We start from the raw sequence: 24,978 nt of genomic DNA, 5'->3' as shown, positions 1-24,978 counted from the left end.
AGGAACGGAGAGCGAGAGAGAGGAACTTAGAGCGCTAAATAGAGAAAGAGAGAGTGCAGTGGAATGAGAGAGGCACGAAGGGGGGATGAGAGAGATGGAATGAGGGATGGAGGGAGAGAGAGAGAGATGGGGGGATGTGGAGGTGTGCAGAGGGGGAGGTAGTGAGAGGACGGGTGGGTGGGGGTTAAATAGAGAGGGTGGGCATTAGAGAGATGGAGTTATGAAAGGAGAGAGTAGGAGGACAGAGGGAGCTGCATCTAAACGTGTGGGGGACTCACCTACACCGACTCACACTCACATTGACTCACACTCACACCGACTCACGCTCACCCCGACTCACGCTCACCTCAACTCAAACACGTGGGAGGGTTAGAGTCAGGGTTAGGGATCAATGTTGTCTGTGTCTTTGTAGCAATATGTGTGTGTGGAGCGGTAGTGTAGCGGTAAGCGCTACACTGCGCTACGAACCCGGCGACCCGAGTTCGATTCCCGCTTACGGCCACCAACAACCTAGTTACGAATATCTTAACTGGTTTTGGGCCTCCTCTAGGTCGACTCAGCCTCAAATGAGTACCTGGTGCGGTGTGTAAACATCACCACTAGGGAGACAAAGGCGGCCGGGCGTGGTGCTGGCCACCCACCCCCTCGTGTACCGTTGCGGCCTTCATAGGTGCTCGCTAACAGCACTTGCCCCAACAGTCTGTTAAGGCTATATGGGGGATCTTTGTCTTTGTGTACGTGTGTGTGTATGTGTGTGTATGTGTACTGCGCGTGTGTGAGGGTGCGCGCATTTTTATTTATTTAATTTACGTTCAAACATTAAAATCGTTTAAGAGTTGAAACGCGGGTTCGGAGCGAACGGGGAGAGGGGAGTTTGATCTCTGGCGCTTTCTACTCCACACGTCCTCGCACGCGCGCGCGCGCGCGTACACGTGGCGCTCACGCGCACTGCAAAGACAAAGGTCCCCCGTATAGCCTCCACAGGCTGTTGGGGTTGGTGGTGGTGGGGGCAAGTGCTGCTAGCGAACAGCACCGATGAAGGCCGGCACGTCGCACAAGAAATGGTGGGTTGGGTGGCCAGAGAGCCCGCGCCAAATAAACCTCCGTTGTCTCTCCCCCCTCCGCCGAGTGACTGTCGATGTTTTGATTACACATCGCGCTAGGTACTCGTTTCAGGCTGAGTCGACCTAGGGGAGGGAGGCTCGGGCCCTCGGTTCAGATACAATTCTGTCACTGATGTTGGGTCGTGAGCCGCAATCGAGAAAGCCCGGATCGCCGGGTTCGGAGCGAGAGGCATGCTCACCGCTGCACTACCAAACAAAGACAAAGCTCCCCCGTGTAGGCTGCATCAGACTGTCGGGGCAAGTGCTGTTAGCGAGCACCAGATGAAGGTTGACAGGGAAAACGAGAGGGGGTGGATGGCTAGCAACACACACACACGTGGTCGACTCTACCCCTAAATGAGTACCTGGTGCGGTGTGTAAACATCGTCACTGGGGAGACAAAGGCGGCCGGGCGTGGTGCTGACCACTCACCCCGTCGTGCGCCGTGCCGACCTTCAGCGGTGCTACTCGCTAACAGCACTTGCCCCCCAAAATCTAAGGCTACACGGGGAGTCTTTGTCTTTGGTGTGTATGCACGCATACATCGACACGCGCGATGGAGGCTGAGACGAGGGCGATTGATGAAAGTGCGAGAACACGAACTCTCCCCCCCCCCGAAACGCAACATCACTCGCGCCGTGCATCCTTAGCCGAGCGGTGGCGGTGTTGGCTACGCTGCTGCACGGGGCTAGCTGCCTGTAGTCCAGCACTGCTCTGCAGGCAACAGCAGCAGCAGCGAAGGGTTGGTGGGTCACCACACGGATGGAGTGAATTTCCCATCTTCCCGTGAGCGGGCGCGCGGGGGGGGGGAAGACTTAGCCAGCCTCTCTATCCGTGCCCCATCTGGCGAATTTAACGAGGTGTCAAAGAGGGAGGGGGAGGAGACGGGGGCAGGGGGGGGGGACGAGGGAGATGGAATGAGGGAGGGAGCGAGGGACGAATGGAGAGAGGAGGGGGGTGGGATGAGAGAGAGGGAGGACAGAGGGAGGGAGGGAGGGGTGAGAGGGAGGAGCGAGAATCGTGGGAGGGAGGATTGGGGGGAGGCGGAGGTGTCAAGGGGATGAAGAGGAGACGGAGCAATGATTGAACGGGGACGCGAGGGAGAGGGAGGGGAGGGGGCAGACGAGGGGGCGGGGCGGGGGATAGACGGGGGATGAGGTAAGAGAGTGGGACACGCGAGAGAGAGGAAGGTATTCGTTGGCGATGAGTAGAGGCTGTGGTAGGAATGGGGGGGGGGGGCAGGGGGGGGGCTAGAGTGGGGGGGGTGTGTGGGCTGAGGGGGGGGCGCGAGATGGGTGGGGGGGGGGGGCGCGAGATGGGTGGGGGGGGGCTACCCCCAGGCACGTCACCCTGTACCGCGAACACTAAACACATATTAGCCGTGCGGAACTGCGCCTGGGGCATCGAAAGCGTGCAGCGAGGAACGGAGAGCGGAGGAGTGAGGGGATGAAGGGGGGGTGGGTGGGTAGGGGGGGTGTGGGGGTAGGGGGGGGGTGTGGGGGTGATGGCGAGGGAGTCGGGCGCGGCTTTGTGTGCGAGTTGTATTTCGGTGATTCGCTCCGCGCCCGCTGGTATCGACCTCAATAGGTGCTCGCTAACATCACTTGCCCCAAAAGCCTGTGAAGGCTACACGGGGGATCTTTGCGTTCGTTGTGTGTACGTGTGATGCGACTGGAGTGGTGGCGCAATGGTTAGTGAGTGGTGCCTTCTAACGCCTGTGAGTCCCGGCCACGGCTACGATCAGTGGCGATTGATATATAGACAGTGTCTCTGTGTGTATGTGTGTGTCTGTGTGTGTCTGTGTGTCTGTGTGTGTGTCTGTGTGTGTCTGTGTGTGTATGTGTGTCTGTGTGTTTGTCTGTGTGTGTGTGTGAGGTAGTGGGGAGCGGTGGTGTAGCGGTTAGCGCGCTGCGCTATGAACCCGGCAACCCGGGTTAGATTCCCGCTCACGGCCAAAACCATTGTAGATTATTTGAACCGGTCCTGGGCCTCCCCTAGGTAGACTCAGCCTGAAATGAGTACCTAGTGCGGTGTGTAAACATCGCCACTGGGGAGACAAAGGCGGTCGGGCGTGGTGCTGGCCACCCATCCCCTCGTGTACCGTTCCGGCCTTCATAGGTGCTGGCTAACAGCACTTGCCCCAACAGTCTTTGAAGGCTACACGGGGATCTTTGTCTTTGTGTATGTTGGCTACCCACCCCCTCGTGTGCCGTGCCGGCCTTCATAGGTGCTGGCTAACGGCACTTGCCCCTACAGTCTTTGAAGGCTACACTGGGATCTTTGTCTTTGTGTATGTTGGCCACCCACTCCCTCGTGTGCCGTGCCGGCCTTCATTAGGTGCTGGCTAACGGCACTTGCCCCTACAGTCGTTGAAGGCTACACGGGGATCTTTGTCTTTGTGTATGTTGGCCACCCACCCCCTCGTGTGCAGTGCCAGCCTTCATAGGTGCTGGCTAACGGCACTTGCCCCAACAGTCTGTTAAGGCTACACGGGGATCTTTGTCTTTGTGGGGGGAGCGGTAGTGCAATGGGGGGTAGATGGGAGGGAGGGGGGGGGGAGATTTCATGGACGCTGTCCTCCTGTGTTCCTAATGCCGCGTCGGGAAATGGAATCGAACCGGTTGCCTCTGCATCGCAAGTCCCGTGCCGCTGATGATCATTCGCTCCCGCACCTCCTACGATCCGCACGGTTGGCTACGTAGTCGAGGGCTGAACGATTTGGGGAAAAGATCGAATTGCGATTTTTCAGTGCAATATTCACTGCGTGATGGATTTTAAAACATGTGATGGAGCATTCGCACATGATACCATCAAAATATGAACTGCTCGATATATTCTAATGCAAGCATAAGAACTTAAACGATGTGAATTGCTTCCAACATGTATTTGAAATCGCTCCCACTACCAAGGAGTTTATTATTATCATCATAATAATCACTGCGTAGATATTTTTTTGAGTACGGCAAAAAAAGAAAAGAAAAACCGTTTTTTTGTGTTCCGGTTCCCCCACATGCGGTTACCGGTAATGCGACGACTTTGTGTTACAGCTCCAGAATAAACACATTCCTGCGGAGGGAGCTGGTAGGAACGTTGGGTTGCTCGGTCAATGGCCAGGTTCAACGGCGGCGTGGTGTATTCCGCAAATATGCCCGACTGTGAGGGCGGGCACAAGCCGGCGTGAGTAGGTTAAACGTTGAGTTTTATAAGGGCACCACGGGGTGACCAGTCCCTCCCCACCCAGCCCCTCCCTGCACGACGGACACAATAATCCCCTTGTGGGCTGGTGTAACCAGGAGGTTCCTACCAGTATAACCACGAGTTCAACTCCACCTCGGGCGCATCATTCGCCTGGGCGGTGGTATCGGTCATGGTTTCGAAGCGAAGTTGACGCTGCTGATGAGACGCTGAATACCGACTCTCCCCTCCCCGTCGAGAGTTTGTTCGTCTTGGAAGAAAAAAACTGTTGATGATCATCGATAAATGACGATACACCCCCCCCCCCCCCCCCCATTTTAACAGAATAATCGCGTATTTATGACGAAAGTATTATGACTATCAGATGCTGCTTCCTGTTTGCGTTTACAGTGGCGGTGCAATCACACTACGCGTGTTGCGAGTGTTTTGTTGTGTTCTGTCGTGTCGTGTGAGTGTTGTGTGTGTTGCGTGTGCTGTGTGCATGGTGTGTCTGTTGTGTGCGTGTTCTGTGTGCTGTGCGCACGTTGTGTATGTTGTGTGGGTGTTGTGTGCTTGTTGTGTGTGTGTGTTGTGTGCGTGTCGTGTGTGTTGTGTGAATGGTGTGTGTGTTGTGTGCGTGTGCGTGTTGTGTGTGCATGTTTTGTGTGTTGTGTGTCTGCGTGTGGGTGTTGCGTGTGCGTGTTTTGTGCTTGTTGTGTGTATGTTGTGTTGTCTGCTTCGTTGTGTGTGTTGTATGTGTTGTGCGTTATGTATGGTGTGTGCTATGTGTGTGTTGTGTGTGTTATGTATGTTGGGCGTTATGTATGTTGTGTGTGTTATGTATGGTGCGTGTTATGTATGTGTTATGTATGTTGTATGCGTTATGTATATTGTGTGTGTTATTCATGTTGTGTGTTGTGTATATTGTGTGCTATGTATGTTGTGTGTTATTCATGTTGTGTGTTGTGTATATTGTGTGTGTTATGTATGGTGCGTGTTATGTATGTTGTGTGCGTTATGCATGTTGTGTGCGTTATGCATGTTGTGTGCGCGTGTTGCGCGTCGTAGCGCGAGCCGTAAAACCTCAGGAAGCGGTCTAATTCGAGGCGATTTGATAATGAAGGAGAACGCGAAATGAAATTCCGCGCACGCGAACGCCTCGGGAGGGGGGGGGGGTCCCGCGTGTGATTGCCGATTACAAGACGAAACCCCCCCCTAGCCCCCCCCCCTAGCCCCCCATAAACTCACCCCCCCTCCCCAACTCAACAACAGCAAGCGTCGTCATCGTCATCGTAGCCGGGTAACTGGCTACACGAGGGTGGCTTACACCGCGTGACCCAAACAGCGTCGCGCGCACGTGGAGTTGCGTTGAAACGTCGCGACATGACGTTCGGACGACGTTCGAGACCGGGAACAACAACAGATGGGAGGCATCGTCGAGATGCCGGGGGTTGGGGTAGTAAACAAAGAGAGAGAGAAAGGCCTAGGAAACCCCGCGTGGGTTTAACATATCGGCTGTCTCACTCTGCAACGTGCGCTTGCTGCTCGAGTACTTCCATCGCCGTGATGTTATTTAAATCCGAGATACTTTCTACATTACACATATATGCTAAACAAAAACAGATGATCTCACGTTGCAAATCATCTTGGTGTTTTATTATTATTACGTGGGGGAGGGGGTGGGGAGATCAAAATGACGCTCAGTGCTCTGAGTAGAGGAGGATTGCGAGCAGAGCACGACAATAAAAGAGAGCATGGGGTGGGTTCTCTACTCGTTCTACTGATTACCATCTTACTACCAGCCAGATGTGCTAACCACTGCGCAACAACTCCTCATCTTGCGTCCCGATAATCTCTTCCATCCCATCTCCTCCCTCCCATCTCCTCCCTCCCATCTCCTCCCTCCCATCTCCTCCCTCCCATCTCCTCCCTCCCATCTCCTAACTCCCATCTCCTCCCTCCCATCTCCTCCCTCCCATCTCCTAACTCCCATCTCCTGCCTCCCATCTCCTCCCATCTCCTGCCTCCCATCTCCTCCCTCCCATCTCCTCCCTCGCATCTCCTCCCTCCCATCTCCTCCCTCCCATCTCCTAACTCCCATCTCCTCCCTCCCATCTCCTAACTCCCATCTCCTGCCTCCCATCTCCTCCCATCTCCTCCCTCCCATCTCCTGTCTCCCATCTCCTCCCATCTCCTCCCATCTCCTACCTCCCATCTCCTCCCTCCCATCTCCTGCCTCCCATCTCCTCCCTCCCATCTCCTAACTCCCATCTCCTGCCTCCCATCTCCTCCTCTTTTCTCTCGTCATCATCATCGTCACCACGTTCAGCTGAAGGAAGGCCTCTCCCCCCGCACGCCGTGCAGGGATTATTTGACCATACTTCACCATGCTGGTCAGTGCGCGGGTTTGTGATGGCTACAGGGGAGGGGCGCGGAGCTTAGAAGTGCAGCGCAACATCTCATGTTGTTGTACTGCCCTCTGCTGTCCACCCATATCCAGGCGCTATCCACACACACACAGGACACACACCCAGGTCACACACACAGGTCACACACACAGGTCACACACACACAGGACACACACACACACCCAGGTCACACACACAGGACACACACACACACAGTGACACACACACATACCCAGGTCACACACACACAGTGACACACACAGGACACACACACACAGGTCACACACACACACAGTGGCACACACACACAGGACACACACAGGACACACACACACAGTGACACACACACACACAGGTCACACACAGGTCACACATAGGTCACACACACAGGTCACACACACACAGTGACACACACACAGACACACACACAGGTCACACACACACAGGGCACACACACACACACAGGTCACACACACACAGACACACACAGGTCACACACACAGACACACACAGGTCACACACACACACAGACACACACACACATGGCACACACCCAGGTCACACACAGGTCACACATAGGTCACACACACACAAGACACACACACACACCCCAGGTACACACACACACAGGTACACACACAGGACACACACCCCAGGTACACACACACACAGGGCACACACACACACACAGACACACACACACACAGGGCACACACACACCCAGGTCACACACAGGTCACACATAGGTCACACACAAGACACACACACACACCCCAGGTACACACACACACCCCAGGTACACACACACACCCCAGGTACACACACACACACAGGTACACACACAGACCCACACCTCTCGACAACTCCACACGCGGATGGATGTCCACGCCGACGGCGTCGCCTGGGCGAGATGGCGCCCGGCACCGAAGCGGAGTCGATTCACCGTTCTCCTCCGCGCGGATTGTTAATGGGGCATAATTAGGCGTGGAGCGGCTTAATCGGCGTTCTTAATGAAACGCCGGTGAATTGGGAGGGACGCGTCATCGGAGCGCCCTTAAAGAGCGCGCAGCGACTCTTCATTTGGCGGTGAGACGGTGCGAGGGACGAGAGAGACGACGACGATGATGGTGATGTTGTTGTTGTTGATGTTGTTGATGTTGTTGTTGATGATGTTGTTGTTGTTGATGATGTTGTTGATGTTGTTGTTGATGATGATGGGAGAGAGGAGCAGGAGATGATGGGAGAGAGGAGGAAGACGATTGATGATGTTGATATTGTTGATGATGTTGTTCATGATGTTGATGTTGTTCATGATGTTGTTGTTGATGATGATGTTGTTGTTTCGATTTAAAGCTTTCGTGACTGCAGGGATTCATCTTCTTGGTTCTTTCGGTAAAGTCACGTAGAAGGGAAATAATAAAATAATAAAAATAAAACATAATAAAATACAATTCTCACGATGTTTCGGCCACAACGCAAGCAGCCGTCCTCAGGTGAAGAACAGGTCTGTCGGAAAGACAGGACACACACACAGACGCTGTCTTCCCGACAGACCTGTTCTTCACCTGAGGACGGCTGCTTGCGTTGTGGCCGAAACGTCGTGAGAATTGTATTTTATTATGTTTTATTTTTATTATTTTATTATTTCCCTTCTACGTGACTTTGCCGAAAGAACCAAGAAGATGTTGTTGTTGTTGATGATGATGATGGGAGAGAGAAGCAGGATATGATGGGAGAGAGGGCGAAGATGATTAATGATGGGAAAGAGTTGCGGGAGGAGAATGGAGAGAAAAGATATTGGGAGCGGAGGAGATGAGAAGAGGGATGATGGGAGAGAGAGAGAGGAGAGGAGAGAAAAGAGGAGATGGGGGAGAGAGAGAGGGTAGGAGGAGATGATCAGAGGACGAGAGAGGAGAAAGGGAAGAGGAGGCCACTCATCACGTGAGCGGGGCTAACGAGTGAGTGGCCGTGGTTTGCAGCGGTGACGTCAGAACCCCCTCCCCCTTCACGAAACCGCTCTTGACCATCGTGGTGAAGTATGGTCGAACAGCTCCCAGCAGTGGATTGACACGCGGGGCTGAACGTTATTATTGTTTTTTGTTGTAGAGCTTTCGCGGTTCGAACGCGTCGGCCGCCCTGGCCAACACGAACGTGCGCGGCGTCGGCTTCACGGCTGACGTTAAAGACCCCGTGACGTCACTGCACGTGTACGAAGAGTTGGCCCATTGTGGTGCCCGCGTCACGGCACAACATTGGCAACAACAAAAAAGTTGTTGCTAGAAATGTAACCCTCCAATTACTCTGCGTTAAACCTCACGGAGCAACATCGCCTCCCCTCCTACCCCCTGCTGCTGAACTACTGCAGGCTGCTGTGTCTGTGGTGTCTGCGGTGTCTGTAGATGCTGTGTCTGTGGTGTCTGTGTCTGCAGTGTCTGTGGTGTCTGTGGTGTCTGTGTCTGTGGTGTCTGTGGTGTCTGTGTCTGCAGTGTCTGTGGTGTCTGTGGTGTCTGTGTCTGTGGTGTCTGTGTCTGCAGTGTCTGTGGTGTCTGTGGTGTCTGTGTCTGCAGTGTCTGTGGTGTCTGTGGTGTCTGTGTCTGCTGTGTTTGTGGTGTCTGTGGTGTCTGTGTCTGCGGTGTCTGTGGCAGAAGCAGCGCCTCTCGTCGTGAATCCGGCGGCGACCCGAGTTCGATTCCCGCTCACGGGTGCAAAAAAAAAATCAGCGACGAATATTTTGAATAGGTCCCGGGCCTCCTCTAGGTCGACTCAGCCGCAAATTAATAACAGTACCCGGCGTGTAAACATCAGCATGTGGGAGACAAAGGCGGTCGTGCGTGGTGGTTCTGGCCACATCGCTCCCCCCCCCGCCCTCGTGTGGGGTTCTGGCCTTCTTAGCTGCTGCTATTCGCTAGCAGCACTTGCCCCGACAGCCAGTTGAAGGCTATATGGGAGATCTTCTTGGTTCTTTCGGTAAAGTCACCTGAGGACGGCTGCTTGCGTTGTGGCCGAAACGTCGTGAGAATTGTTTTATTATGTTTTATTTTTATTATTTTATTACTTCCCTTCTACGTGACTTTACCGAAAGAACCAAGAGGATGAATCCCTGCAGTCACGAAAGCTTTAAATCGAAAAATATATGGGAGATTTTTGTCTGTTTTTTTGTCTTTTTTGATATCCCTGCCGTGTCAAAAATAAAAACCGATAGCGCGCGGACACCAAATCTACTCGCCATTAGACTGAGCACCTTCGCTCACCACGAGTTTGTATTCTCTCCGCCTGCCCTGCATGGACTTCCTCCGAGCTCTGCCTGTTATCCCTCCTCCCATAGCTAAACCCACACCCACCGTGGAACTGGCGGTGGACAAACATCCCAAGGGAGCGGGACCCTCCTCCTGCTACGTTGGGACTCGGTGTGGCTCTCCTCGGTAAATGAGCGACGATCATCGTTCAACCTCGGGGGTTCTTGTGTGTCTCAGTTGAGCCTCCCAGAAACTCTGAAGTGACGCTCTCTCTCCTCCCCTCGCTCTACCTCTTACTCTCTGTCCGTCTCTCTCACTCTCTCTTCCTTTCTCCCTCCCTCCCTCTCTCACTCTGTGTGTTGTTATCTCTTCCCCTCGCTCTCCCTCTAACTCTCTGTCCGTCTCTCTCACTCTTCCTTTCTCCCTCCCTCCCTCTCTCACTCTCTGAAGCGCTCGCTCGTCACCGTGGCGTGCGCGATGACCACCACCACCACAGCCACCACGTGGCTTTTCTTTCGTGTTGTACGCGGTGCTTTTAGCGCCACGGCGCGTGGATTTGTAGCGTTTAATTTCATTTGTTTGCTGGTGACTTTGTGTATTTTTATATCGAAATCGCCTCCAGTGCTGTTGCTGCGGCGGCAATAAAAGTTGTTTAAAAGTCAAAAGTCTCTCACTGTCTCTCTCGCTCTGTGTTGTTATCTCTTCCCCTCGCTCCCCCTCTTTCTCTTTTCACTCTCTGTCTCTTCGCCTCCCCTTCTCAATTCCTCTCTCTCTCTGGTCTACGCTGTGCATGGCGCGTGTGTGTTTTTTGTGTTTGGTTAGTCACATATTCACACTCAGTCACATATTCACTTTAAGATGTTTTTTTGTTCATGTTTTTGTTTGTTGCGGTTGCACTCGATTCAAGAGCCGAATGGCTCACAGGGCTATACCTAATAAATGAACTTGAACTTGAAATTTGTTGCCGGTGACTTTGTTTCGTATCGAAATCGGCTCCGGTGCTGTTGCTGTTGGCAAGCAATAAAAGTGGTTTAAAAGTTAAAAAAGTTTTTCACTATAAATCCTTTATATGCGTGTTCAATGGGCCACAACCCAGCCCACATTGGTCTTTGAAACGGGCGGCTAGAGTCCTCTCGTCCTCTGGCTTGAGATGGCTGTCACCTATGGGTCAGATGATTGCCTGCCACCATTAAGCAATTGGTAATTAAATATAAATTTTCTTTACTTAAAAAGTGTAACATTTTGGAAAAATATTTTCACGAAAATAAATTGTCACGCACAACGAGTCTGTGTGCAAAATGTCAGCTCGATTGGATCACGGGAAGTGGGTTAAAACACGACCGAAAGATTTGCACGGTCGTAAGCGCGCAAGCGCGCAAGCAAGTGAACTTAATATAAAGGATTTAAAAAGAAAGTCTGTCTCTCGCTCTCCTCACCTGCACGCGCGACTCCACGAGGTCGAGCCGCAGGGCGAGAGCCTCGCGCATGAACACGTCCGGGTAGTGGCTCTCTGTGAAGGCGCGCTCCAGCTCCTCCAGCTGCCAGCCAGAGAAGTTGGTGCGAGTGCGACGCCGCTTACAGCCCGGGTTCTCCTTCTCAAGATCAGAGGCCTCTGCGAGCGAGCGAGAGAGAGTGAGAGAAAAAAAGGAGGAGAGAAGAGCGTGAAATCTTTTGTGAAATCATTCATTTAAAAATGGGGGGGGGGGGGGGCACATAAAGCAAAGCATTGTGGGAAAAAAACAACAAGAAAACGAAATGATGAACGAAGCAAAGTGCCGACTACACCGAGCATCTTCTTGTTTCCTCTGATCGTAAAAAAAAGAAGAGAGTGAGAGAGAGAAAGAGCAAGAGACTTGTTAACCAATTTTATTGCTGCCAGCAGCAACAGCTCTGCAGACACTTTTGCTACGGGAGGGTCACCAACATCGAGTCTAGCAACATCACGAGAGAGAGCGAGAGAAAGGGAACCTTCTAGATCATTGTGTTATTCGCTAATTTACAGAACGGGGGGGGGGGGGGCTCTGTCGCCGACAAGACATCATCAGTGTGAGGGCCACCGCACCATTTGAAGCCACTGAGGGGGGGGGGGTGTCACTCTGTGTGTCGTGTCGGGGGGTCACTTGTCAGGGGCCACGCTAAAGGCCACCGGCGGCCTCCAGTGGCCCGTGGGCCTTGCAGTGGAGAGGACACCGCCCAAGGGCAGCGCTTGTCAACCTGGTTGGTATGGTGGCCCTCCCCCCATCAAGATCACGGAAGCTCCCCCCCAAACACCCGCTCCCCCCCCCTTCTTCCCCCGCCCCTGGGTGAGTGAGTGGGTGAGTGAGTGGGTGAGTGGGTGAGTGGGTGGGTGGGTGAGTGAGTGAGTGAGTGGGTGGGTGAGTGGGTGAGTGAGTGGGTGGGTGAGTGAGTGAATGAGTGGGTGGGTGAATGGGTGGGTGAGTGAGTGAGTGAGTGGGTGAGTGAGTGGCTGGTTAGGTGAGTGGGTGGGTGAGTGGGTGGGTGAGTGAGTGGGTGAGTGAGTGGGTGAGTGAGTGGGTGAGTGAGTGGGTAGGTGAGTGGGTGGGTGAGTGAGTGGGTAGGTGAGTGGGTGGGTGAGTGAGTGGGTGAGTGGGTAGGTGAGTGGGTGAGTGAGTGGCTGAGTGAGTGAGTGAATGGGTGAGTGAGGGGTTGATATAAATTGCAGTGTTGGTGACTGAGCGGGCGATGCGAGTGCGTGGGTGGGTGAGTGAGTGATTGAGTAGGTGAGTGTGCTCTTGTGATCTGTGTGGTGGTGGTGATAGTGGTTGGACGCAGCGTGGTGGTGGTGGTGGATGAGACGACACGGTCAGTGTCTGGTGATGACCGAGCCAGCAACACGGGTGGAGGAGGAACCGACGGGTGAAGTTCACGCCGCCTGTGGCCACGGTGGTCGTGGTGGCGTGGAAGCGACTGCCCGCCGGTGAGCGAGTGAGTCACCGCAGCGAGTCGCGAGTGCGGGGACATCCGTCACCCCGACTGCTGCTTCCACTCTGAGTCAGTCGCTTCACGAGTGTGGGGGGCACGCGGGGGGGGTGCCTTGCCCCCCCCCCCCAAAACCCCCTGGTGGCCAAAGCAACGAGTAGTGGGGGGGGGGGGGGGGGCTTTACAACGCGTTAATTTAAAAAAAATAAGAAAAAAATCATTTACGTTCCACGTTTTTTTATTATTATTTTTTTATTCAAATCAAGTATTGGGGGCCCCGCTTGATCGATTGCCGCACCACCCTGAGCTGAAAACATAAATACCCACGCCACTGATCTCAATAGCTGTTTGCGAGCACCAATCCAGGCTTCCCGCCCTCCCACCCACAAAGATCCCCCGTGTAGCCTCAACAGACTGTAGGGGCAAGTGCTGTTAGCGAGCACCTATGAAGGCCGGCACGGCACACGAGGGGGTGGCTGGCCAGCACCACGCCCGACCGCCTTTGTCTCCCCAGTGGCGATGTTTACCACACATCTCACCAGGTACTCATTAGAGGCTGAGTCGACCTAGGGGAGGCCCAGGACCGGTTCAGATAATCGTCACCGGTGTTGGCCGTGAAGCTGGAATCTAATCCGGGTCGCCAGGTTCGTAGCGCAGCGTAGCGCTGAGTGTTGGTAATTCATAGGCCTCTCTTGGTTAAAGCGTGGAAGAGTAGGCCAATACTAGTGGGGGGGGGGGGTGTGATCTTCTCGCGGCAGTGTCGGTGAGCTTGCAATCTCACCTCTGATTAGCACGGTTGGCTACTTTGTACGGTGCGGAAGAAGTTTAATATACGTACAATTGCAGGGCTGCAGGTGGAGGGGGCTTTATTTCCCATTTAAAACGTGATTAATCAATGAGCTAATCAAGAGGTCAATGCGTTTGTTTGGAGCGAGTGCCGAGGGGGGTGGTGGGCGGATGGTGGGTGTTGGTGGGTGGGTGGTGGTGAGTGTTGGTGGGTGTTGGTGGGTGTTGGTGGGTGGGTGGTGGTAGGTGGGTGTTGGTGAGTGGTGGTGGTGGTGGGTGGGTGTTGGTGGGTGTTGGTGGGTGGTGGTGGGTGGTGGTGGGTGTTGGTGGTAGGTGGTGGTAGGTGGCTGTTGGTGAGTGGTGGGTGTTGGTGGGTGGTGGTGGGTGTTGGTGGGTGGTGGTGGGTGTTGGTGAGTGGTGGTGGGTGGGTGTTGGTGGGTGGTGGTGGGTGTTGGTGGTAGGTGGTGGTAGGTGGGTGGGTGTTGGTGGGTGTTGGTGGGTGTTGGTGAGTGGTAGGTGGTGGTGGGTTTTGGTGGGTGCTGGTGGGTGTTGGTGGGTGGTGGGTGTTGGTGGGTGGGTGTTGGTGGTAGGTGGTGGTAGGTGGGTGGGGGGGGAGGAAGGGGTGAGCCGGCAATTATCCCAGCCCCGAGTTCTCACGCCAATCCGCCGTTAATTAAATCCTCGGGCTCGCGAGTTCACTACCGCGAACCTCACCGCGCTATCGTCGCCGACGGAATCGACGCTCCATCACGTGACCGTTCTTGCCAGTATCAACATATCACAATTGTTGTTGTTGTTGTTGTTGTTTACCCGTTCCGGCAATATAAAACAGGAGGTGTTAAGATTCTTAGGTTTTTTCGGTAAAGTCACGTAGGTACGTGACTTTACCTAAGAATCCTTGCAGTCACGAAAGCTTGAAATCTAGAATTAGGTGTTAAGATGTTTCCAATAGCAAAGAGAAACCTTTCGCAAGGAATCATGGTCTGTATTAGCCACGCGTACTTTGTGGTGAACACGGTGATGAGGTTGGCTGGCAGCGATGGTGATTTGTTTTTTGGTGGTGATGGCGGTGGCGATGATATAAGAATTGGTTTTAGCCTTTCCGGCAAAAAAACAGGAGGGTGTCACGATGTTCAAACACCAAACAGAAACTTTTCGCAAGGAATCATGATCTGCATTAGGCACGCGTACTTTGTGGTGAACATGCGGACAAAAAAAAAACACGCTCTGGTCAATATATGATGCATCCTCTTTGGTTCTTTCGGTAAAGTCACGTAGGTGAAAATAAAAAGTAAAAAAAAATAGAGAATAAAAATAACTAAATTAAATCAAGACGTTTCAGAGGCAACACAAGCTTCCGTCATCACAGCAACATTTTTTTACTGTAGTCGACAACTTTTTGCTGTGGTTGTTCCACCTGATGACGGAAGCTTGTGTTGCCTCCGAAACGTCGTGATTTAATTTAGTTATTTTTTAATTTAATTTAATTTTCACCCACGTGACTTTTCCCCAACGTGACTTTACCGAAAGAACCAAAGAGTATGGATCCTTGCAGTCACGAAAACTTCAAATCCAGAACATGATGCAGCGTCTTGGAAACCGACCGGGTCCACTCTTCGGAGCCTCGTCTCAAACCGCGGTAGATGCTTGCCACCAAAATTAATCGGCGCCACTCGAAAAGGCCACCGGGAGAAACTGAGAAGCTGTTCAAGGTGGGAGCGGCCTGGGGTTGGTCCGTAATTCCAAGAATTTTATACGTCCACAATAGAGGGTTTTTTTTGGATGATATTGGTCGTGAAAGCCTACGTGTTAAACATTATATATATCTACAAAAATACATATAGGTTTCTACATTAATAATTGGAACACGGCAAACTGGGTACATTCGATGAAATATTATTCTCGAACTCGAATTGTAAATGTCGTGGCTTTACTGTCCAACACGCAACCCGGTTTGTGCTGAACGAGTAGCTCATCGCCACGTTTTTTGTTCACGTGACAGACCTTACTCATTGGCTGTGCCGGGTGGTGGCGGGTTTAACGACACATTTATATTTACGCGATCTAACCCCCCCCCGCCCCCTTTATCATGTATATTCTCTGGTGAATAGCAATAATAATGCAGGCAGCCCTCGATTCATGAGCGTACCGGTTTTTACGAAATGTAACACATTTGATAAATCAGGGACACCTTTTGTCGATGAACCTAAAATCGAATTTACGCGCGAACGAAATTTGACTCCGGCACGCGAGATCATCAAAAACAAGAAGCCCCCCCCCCTTATCCCCCCCCCACCCACACCCCCCCCCCTTATCCCACCCACCCCCACCCCCATCCCTCCTCGACAATGGCAGCACTAACGCCGTAACGTCGTCATCATCATCGTCATCGTCCCCTTGGCCCGGGTCATGCCAACATGTTTTTTTGTTTGTTTCGTTTTAAATTTAACGAGCATTCAATGGTTTTAATATGCTTGTTCAGTTGTTGTTGTTGTTGTTGGTGTTGTTGTTGTTATTGTTGTTGTTGGAAGTGATGGAGGTGAATATGTTTGGGTTTGGAGTACAGTTGGAACGACTGTCCAAACAGACATCTTTAAATTCATTCGAGAAGCCATTCAGATTCATGAAATTTATTTTTAGGCTTTTTTCATTTTTAAATCTTTCAAGAACGCATCCCCTTTCGTAACTCGAGGGATGCCTCGGCATTGGGCTGTGCTTCGGAGAACGCAGTACTCAATATATACTCATCGTCAACAACTCATTCGGCGACGCTGCAGTTGCAGCTGTTGCGTTAGCAGTGGTGGTGCACAAGCACAGTCAACGACAAAGGCCATTGCCCGAAACGTCGTCTATTATACATTGTTTTGCTTACAAGGCCACACACAGTGTTATTGACTAATGCGTTGCGTTGTGTTTGTGTATATTATGGACACGTCCGTCCAGCCATCAAAACTTAAATTTATTTATAATATAAGATGATTGCTCTTGCCACTGCGTACGATTCATCATCATAGCAGTCAATGTGACGCCTCTGCTTTGGCGTACGTGTTCTATTCCACGTGGTCTTCTCTCTGTTGTATATCAATACAAATTACATTACAATTGTTTGACCAGGTAAGGCCTACGGAGCTATATAGCTCTTTTTCAGAAGTGACGTGGCGAAACGAACAGCTCAACGAAGTGGCTTATCGCGTGGACATTTATAGTCGGAGCCAAATAGTCTAAACGCGTGGCGTTGATTCCACATGTGAAAGAGAAAGAACGGAGGGGACCCGGATAAAAAAAAATCCACGCGACCACAGGGAGATAAAGAGAGAGAGAGACACTCAAACTCCAAATATACAGGAATTGGGGTCGGGATCGATCCCACGACCTCCTGTAAACCAGGCGAGGTAGTCAACATCTCTATGGAAGAGAGAGACACGCAAACTCCAAATATGCAGGAGTCGGGGTCGAACCCACGACTTCCTGTAAACCAGGCGAGGTAGTCAACATCTCTATGGAAGAGAGAGACACGCAAACTCCAAATATACAGGAATTGGGGTCGGGATCGATCCCACGACCTCCTGTAAATCAGGCGAGGTAGTCAACATCTCTATGGAAGATAGAGACACGCAAACTCCAAATATATAGGAGTCGGGGTCGAACCCACGACCTCCTGCAAATCAGGCGAGGTAGTCAACATCTCTATGGAAGAGAGAGACACGCAAACTCCAAATATACAGCATGGGTCGGGATCGAACCCACGCCCTCCTGTCTCGTGCCGCTTCTACATTTAAATAATCATCGGCCTTGATCAATCCACTGCTCGATGAAGCCCTCCTTGACGATGGTCAAGTCAGCTGGTGTGGCCAGCAAACAAAGACAAAGATCCCCCAGACTGTTGGGGCAAGTGCTGTCAGCGAGTAGCATCTGTGAAGGGCCGGAACTGCGTTCACCAACACCACCATCACCACCACGGCACTGTGTACTACAACATTTTTTTGTAGGCTGAGTCAACCTAGGGGTGAACTCAGGAACCAGTTTAAATATTCAGAAGTCGCTCTTTGTTTACAAGGGCGACTCGGCCGGCAGACAACCCATTCGCTGTGACTGCAGCACTGTCGGACGTGAGCGGGGATTCGAACACCCGGTCGCGCGCTAACCACTGCGCCACCGCTCCCCCACTTTGTTTGACCTCCCCCCTTCCCAACACCCTCCCCCCACGCACCTTCCACCCACACCCCAGCAGCAGCAGCAGCTGTGGGAGTCGCTCTCTGGTCGCGACATAAGGCGCGTGGCGACGCGGGTTTGTTTCGCAGGCATCGCTTTGTTCTGAGTTGTGAGTGAAATGATGGAGGGGGGCGTGGGGGAGTGGGCGCGTGGTGGTGGTGGTGGTGGGGGGGGGGTCTCAATAACGGCGGATGAATGAAGTGCTGAGAAGTTAACTGGCGTCAACCAAAGCCCCTTTTGTGTTGAGAGCGCGAGAGAGGGAGCCGTGTGCGTGCGAGAGATACAGAGGGGCGCGTGTGTGCGTGTGTGCGTGCGTGCGTGCGCGTGTGTGCGTGTGTGTGAGTGATTGTGCGTGCGTGTGACTGATTGTTCGTGCGCGTGTGTGTGCGTGTGTGTGTGTGATTGTGGGGTGCGCGCGTGGGTGTTATTGATATTGAGAGTTTGATTGTGTGTTAGTGTGTGTGTAGTGTATTATTGAGCGTGTGATTGTGTGTTAGTGTGTGTAGTGTTGAGCGTGTGATTGTGTATTATTGAGCGTCTGATTGTGTTAGTGTGTGTAGTGTTGAGCGTGTGATTGTGTGTTAGTGTGTGTAGTGTGTGTAGTGTGTGTGTAGTGTGTGTAGTGTGTGTTAGTGTGTGTTAGTGTGTGTTAGTGTGATTGTGTGCTAGTGTGTTAGTGTGTGTAGTGTGTGTGTATTGTGTGTAGTGTGTGTGTGATAGTGTGATTGTGTGTTAGTGTGTGTAGTGTTGAGCGTGTGACTGTGTGTTAGTGTGTGTATGTAGTGTGTGTAGTGTGTAGTGTGTGTTAGTGTGTGTGTAGTGTGTGTGTATTGTGTGTAGTGTGTGTGTTAGTGTGATTGTGTGTTAGTGTGATTGTGTGTTAGTGTGATTGTGTGTTAGTGTATGTGTAGTGTGTGTAGTGTGTGGGTATTCTGTGTAGTGTGTGTGTGTTAGTGTGATTGTGTGTTAGCGTGTGCAGTGTTGTCGGCTCGGCCTCCAACGAGTACATGCTGTGGTGCGTAAACATCAGAACTGGGGAGACAAAGGCGGCCGGGCGTGGTGCTGGCCCACCAACCCCTTCGTGTGCCGTGCATGCCTTTCATAGGTGCTCGCTAAAAAAAACTCTTGTCCCAATAGTCTTTTGAGTTTATACGAGGTACCTTTGTCTTTGTGTTATTGAATGTGTTGTGTGCGTGTTAACATGTGTTGTATGATTGTGTATGTGTTGTGTTCGTGTTAACATGTGTTGTATGTTTAACACGTAGGCTTTCGCGACCAATATTATTCATAATCAACGTTTTTGGGTTAGATCGTGTTATTTCTAAATTGTAAATGTTGTGGTTTCACGCTTCAACACACCGGTGAGCTAAAGCAGTGAACTATTTTGTCTTTTGTCAACGTGACACTTTTTTGCTGATTGGCCGTGACGGGTGGTGGAGGGTTACGACACATTTATAAATAACGCGATCTAACCCAAAAACGTTGATTATGAATGTGTTGTATGATTGTGTACATGTGTGTTCTAGAGTGCATGTATGTGTATATGATTGTGCGGCCTTGTGTATTTGTCTGTGTGGTTGTGTTATTGTGTAAGATCGAGTGATTTTGTATTGCGAATGGCATCGTGTTGCCGAGTTTATACTCGCGTGTCATTGCCCGAGTTATTATTTATACTGAATGTTTGAATGTGCGATTGTGTTATCGAGTGTGTGTGTGTATGTTTGCATTCAATGTCTGTGTGTGAAATGTGTTACATTGTACTTGAATAGCAAGAGCTTTTTACGCGAGTCTCTGTCCGTGTGTGCTGCAGAGATACAGGATTGTGTGTACGTATGACAACCGGTCCTGGGCCTCCCTCTAGGTCGACTTAAATGAGTACCTGGCGAAAAGGAGACAAAGGCGGCCGGGCGTGTTGTTGGTCACCCCGACCCTGTATAGATGCTGCTGGCTAACAACAGCACTTGCCCCAACAGCCTCTTAAAGGCGATACTGGGCGGAGGAGATGGATATTTGTACATGCGAGATGTTAATCACCTCGCCTGGTATACAGGAGGTCGTGGGTTAGATCCTGACCCTCTCATCATCACGGTGGCTAGGAGATGTTAACCACCTCGCCTGGTTTACAGGAGGTCGTGGGTTCGATCCCGACCCTCTCATCATCACGGTGGCTAGGATATGTTAACCACCTCGCCTGGTATACAGGAGGTCGTGGGTTAGATCCTGACCCTCTCATCATCACGGTGGCTAGGAGATGTTAACCACCTCGCCTGGTATACCGGAGGTCGTGGGTTCGACCGGACCCTGACGCCTGCTGCTGTATATTTGGAGTTTCCATGTGGCTAGGAAATTTTAACTACCTCGCCTGGTATACAGGAGGTCGTGGGTTCGATCCCGACCCTGACGCCTGCTGTATATTTGGAGTTTGCGTGTCTCTCTCTCATCATCATAATGGTGGCTAGGAGATGTTGACTACCTCGCCTGGTATACGGGAGGTCGTGGGTTCAATCCCGACCATGACGCCTGCTGCTGCTGTATATTTCGAGTTTGCGTGTCTCTCTCCCCGTGGACGAGTTGATTTTTTTCTCCTACGGGTCCTCCGGGTTTCCCCCCCCCACTCCGCATGTAGAATGACCATCACGGGTTTTCGAGTGTATTTAGCTGCGACGAATCTCCACGTGCATCGGCCACTTCTCGTCGGGCTATCATTTGTGGCCACGTCGCTTCTGAAAAGGAACTACACATCGCTCAGTGGGACTCACCCGGTAATTGTTTTTGTTTTACATGTGCACGCAAAATATTGTTAATTGGAACTACAGTGTGTGTGTGTGTGACTGGGGAGACAAAGGCGGCCGGATGTGGTTGTGCTCGCTAACAGCATTGGACCCAGCCCCCCCCCCGAACCTCCGATTAGCGCGTTTGGCTACGTACGGTGCGAAAGAAGTCCACCGCGCACACACGCACACTACAGAGGGGGGGGGGGGCAGAACAGTCCACGTCGGAGGAGGAAGGCGGCGAGCGTGATCTTTAATGAACTTAGTGTTTAATTGATTAATTGACGAGCTTAATTGTTTACGCGCGTGCCCTCCGCTCGCACTCGGTGAGTGACACCTCGGGTCGCGCGCGTCTTTCGTCTCCATGGTAACACCCCCCCCCAAAACCGCCCCTCCCCCCCCCGCCATTTAACCCCCCCCCCCCATATCCCCTCCCCCCAATTACCGCATCACGCGCTCATTACGGCACGAGACGCACAGACGCGCGCTTTGTGGGAGGTGGATGGGTGGGGGCGGGGGGTGGAGGGGTGGGGGCGGGGGGTGGGAGGGGGGGATGGGGGGCGGGGTTGGGGGGGGTTATGATGTGGGTGCGGGTGAGGAGCGGTGGCGCAGTGATGAGCGCACTGCCCCCATCAGAAGCCGGCCACCCGAGTTCGATTCCCGCATCATCGGTGACGCATATCTGAACCGGTCCTGGGTCTCCCCCTACGTCGACTCGGACTAAAATGAGTACCGGGTGCGGTGTGCAAACATCGCCACTGGGGAGACAAAGGCGTTTGGGCGTAGTGTTGGCCACCCACCCCCTCGTGTGCCGTGCCGGCCTTCATAGGTGCTGCTCGCTAACAGCACTTGCCCCAACATTCTGTTGAGGCTATCGGGAGGGGAGGGATTTTTGTCTTTGTTGTCGTGTACGTGTGTGTGATTTCATGGGAACCCAGGGAATTCGTGGGGGTGAACGCTCCCTTACCTCTCCCTTCTGCCTCTCTGCTCCATCTCTCCCTTCGCGCTCTCTCCTCTCTCTCTCTCTCGAGGGAAGCCCGTTTTGTCATCGCAACCAGACAGTAAAAAGATTCAATACGTCACTCTGTCTCCTCATTCTGTTTTCTGTCTTTGTCTCTCCGAGTGTGTATCCGTGTCTCTCGGACTCTGCCTCTGTCTTTCTCATGGTGCGTCGCTGTATCTCTCTCTGTCGATTTCTCACTACATCTGTCTACGTCTTTGTCTAGCTTTCTTCCGCTACTCTGTACTCTTGGGCGATGTTTCTGCCTCTCTTCTGTGTCTTCTGCTCCCTGTCTCTCCCCCTCTCTCGCTGTATGGCTGTCTCTCTCTGGCACAAAGCACCACGGATGTCTCACACGTGGAGATGTTTCACACGTGGAGATGTCGTCTCAGACGTGGAGATGTCGTCTCACACGTGGAGTCATCTCACATGTGGAAATGTCTCACACGTGGAGTCATCTCACATGTGGAAATGTCTCACACGTGGATATATCTCACACGTGGAGATATCTCACACGTGGAGTCGTCTCACACGTGGAGTCGTCTCACACGTGGAGACGTCTCACACGTGGACACGTCTCACACGTGGACACGTCTCACACGTGTGAGACGTCTCACACGTAGAGACGTCTCACACGTGTGAGACGTCTCACACGTGTGAGACGTCTCACACGTAGAGACGTCTCACACGTGGAGTCGTCTCACACGTGGAGTCGTCTCACACGTGGAGACGTCGTCTCACACGTAGAGACGTCTCACACGTGGAGTCGTCTCACACGTGGAGACGTCTCACACGTGGAGACGTCTCACACGTGGAGTCGTCTCACACGTGGAGTCGTCTCACACGTAGAGTCGTCCCACACGTGTGAGTCGTCTCACACGTAGAGACGTCTCACACGTAGAGTCGTCTCACACGTGGAGTCGTCTCACACGTGGAGACGTCTCACACGTGGAGATGTCTCACACGTGGAGTCGTCTCACACGTGGAGTCGTCTCACACGTAGAGTCGTCTCACACGTGGAGTCGTCCCACACGTGGAGTCGTCTCACACGTGGAGACGTCTCACACGTGGAGATGTCTCACACGTGTGAGTCGTCTCACACGTGGAGTCGTCTCACACGTGTGAGTCGTCTCACACGTGGAGTCGTATCACACGTGGAGTCGTCTCACACGTGGAGACGTCTCACACGTGGAGACGTCTCACACGTGGAGTCGTCTCACACGTAGAGTCGTCTCACACGTGGAGTCGTCCCACACGTGGAGTCGTCTCACACGTGGAGACGTCTCACACGTGGAGATGTCTCACACGTGTGAGTCGTCTCACACGTGTGAGTCGTCTCACACGTGGAGTCGTCTCACACGTGTAGTCGTCTCACACGTGGAGTCGTCTCACACGTGGAGTCGTCTCACACGTAGAGTCGTCTCACACATAGAGTCGTCTCACACGTGGAGACGTCGTCTCACACGTGGAGACGTCGTCTCACACGTGGACACGTCTCACACGTGGAGTCGTCTCACACGTAGAGTCGTCTCACACGTAGAGTCGTCTCACACGTAGAGACGTCTCACACGTAGAGTCGTCTCACACGTGGAGTCGTCTCACACGTAGAGTCGTCTCACACGTGGAGACGTCTCACACGTGTGAGTCGTCTCACACGTGGAGTCGTCTCACACGTGGAGACGTCGTCTCACACGTGGAGACGTCGTCTCACACGTGGACACGTCTCACACGTGGAGTCGTCTCACACGTAGAGTCGTCTCACACGTGTGAGTCGTCTCACACGTAGAGACGTCTCACACGTAGAGTCGTCTCACACGTGGAGTCGTCTCACACGTGGAGTCGTCTCACACGTGGAGTCGTCTCACACGTGGACACGTCTCACACGTGGAGTCGTCTCACACGTGGAGTCGTCTCACACGTGGAGACGTCGTCTCACACGTGGAGACGTCGTCTCACACGTAGAGTCGTCTTACACGTGGAGTCGTCTCACACGTGGAGATGTCGTCTCACACGTGTGAGTCGTCTCACACGTGGAGTCGTCTCACACGTGGAGTCGTCTCACACGTGGAGACGTCGTCTCACACGTGGAGACGTCGTCTCACACGTGGACACGTCTCACACGTGGAGTCGTCTCACACGTAGAGTCGTCTCACACGTGGAGACGTCCCACACGTGGAGACGTCGTCTCACACGTGGACACGTCTCACACGTGGACACGTCTCACACGTGGAGTCGTCTCACACGTGGAGACGTCGTCTCACACGTGGACACGTCTCACACGTGGACACGTCTCACACGTGGAGTCGTCTCACACGTGGAGACGTCGTCTCACACGTGGACACGTCTCACACGTGGAGTCGTCTCACACGTGGAGACGTCGTCTCACACGTGGAGTCGTCTCACACGTAGAGTCGTCCCACACGTGGAGACGTCCCACACGTGGAGACGTCTCACACGTGGAGACGGTGCACGCTGTTGTGAGCTACATATCCCCGGATTGAGACGACCCACGTGGGGTTTTCCCGCGTTATATTCCAACGCGATATTTGTTTTTATTTAACCTATAAAATTTCCAGCCACGATTTTTGAAAGGGCTCCACGCTCGGGCCGTCAATCGGCCTCCCAGATCCCGGAATTATCCAGCACAAGCATCGGTTTGCGCTTGGACACGTGTCCACCTTTTTGGCTGTTTAGTTTTATTTGTGTACATATATTTTCAAGTGATGTGTCTACCTTTCCTATCGCGTTGTTTTTGTATTGTTTGTTGTAACGTTCTGACCTGCTCCTCCTGGACATCTGTTGAGAAAAAAGAGCCGTATCGCTCATCGGATTCCTCCTGCAGTACAAATAAATATCCTGACTGTTGATTCTGGGTGTCGTCATTTCGAATCCAAGCACTGTCCAGGCTGGGAACACCTCCGCTTGGCTTCCGAGAGCTCATGCGGAGGGGCCAGATCAATGATGCGAGGACGCATGCGTGGGTGCGATCCCAGTGACTCTGTCGACTGGTAAATTATTCCACGTATCACCACCATGATTCGTGAATTATTAAGCCATGGTCACTCCACTGCTGGATGAAGGCCTCTCCCCTCGATCCGCCGATCCTGTGCGATCCAACAATCCGCACAGGCACCTGCTCTACAGCACGCACGCCGGCTGGTTTTAATCATCGCTCCATCTCCTCTCGAAAGTTCCCCATCCGTTTGTAACGCGTCTACTGAGTTATTATTGAACGCTGTCTCCATCACTACGCAAATTCCTTTCTAGCGCCGTGGGATGCATCCTCGAACCAGGCCCAAACTGAATATTCCTCACCGGTTATGGTCGATGTCATTAGCCTGCGTGCGT

General features: G+C 52.6%; 1 protein-coding gene across 1 annotated transcript in view; it reads right to left on the bottom strand.

Annotated features, from left to right (window-relative positions):
• LOC133347864 (homeobox protein unc-4 homolog) overlaps window positions 1–24,978 on the bottom strand; it is a 48,981-nt gene that overhangs the window by 11,772 nt on the left and 12,231 nt on the right. Inside the window, exon 2 of the mRNA XM_061560577.1 lies at window positions 11,358–11,533. Coding sequence (XP_061416561.1) covers window positions 11,358–11,533 — 176 coding nt within the window. The remainder of the gene's footprint in view (window positions 1–11,357; window positions 11,534–24,978) is intronic.

This window comes from Lethenteron reissneri, chromosome 3 (genome assembly GCF_015708825.2).
Source record: "Lethenteron reissneri isolate LAM-NWPU_2019-01 chromosome 3, ASM1570882v1, whole genome shotgun sequence".
Classification (NCBI taxonomy): domain Eukaryota; kingdom Metazoa; phylum Chordata; class Hyperoartia; order Petromyzontiformes; family Petromyzontidae; genus Lethenteron; species Lethenteron reissneri.
The sequence above is the reverse complement of the archived record's forward strand: the minus strand, read 5'-3'. Positions and strand labels throughout refer to the sequence as shown.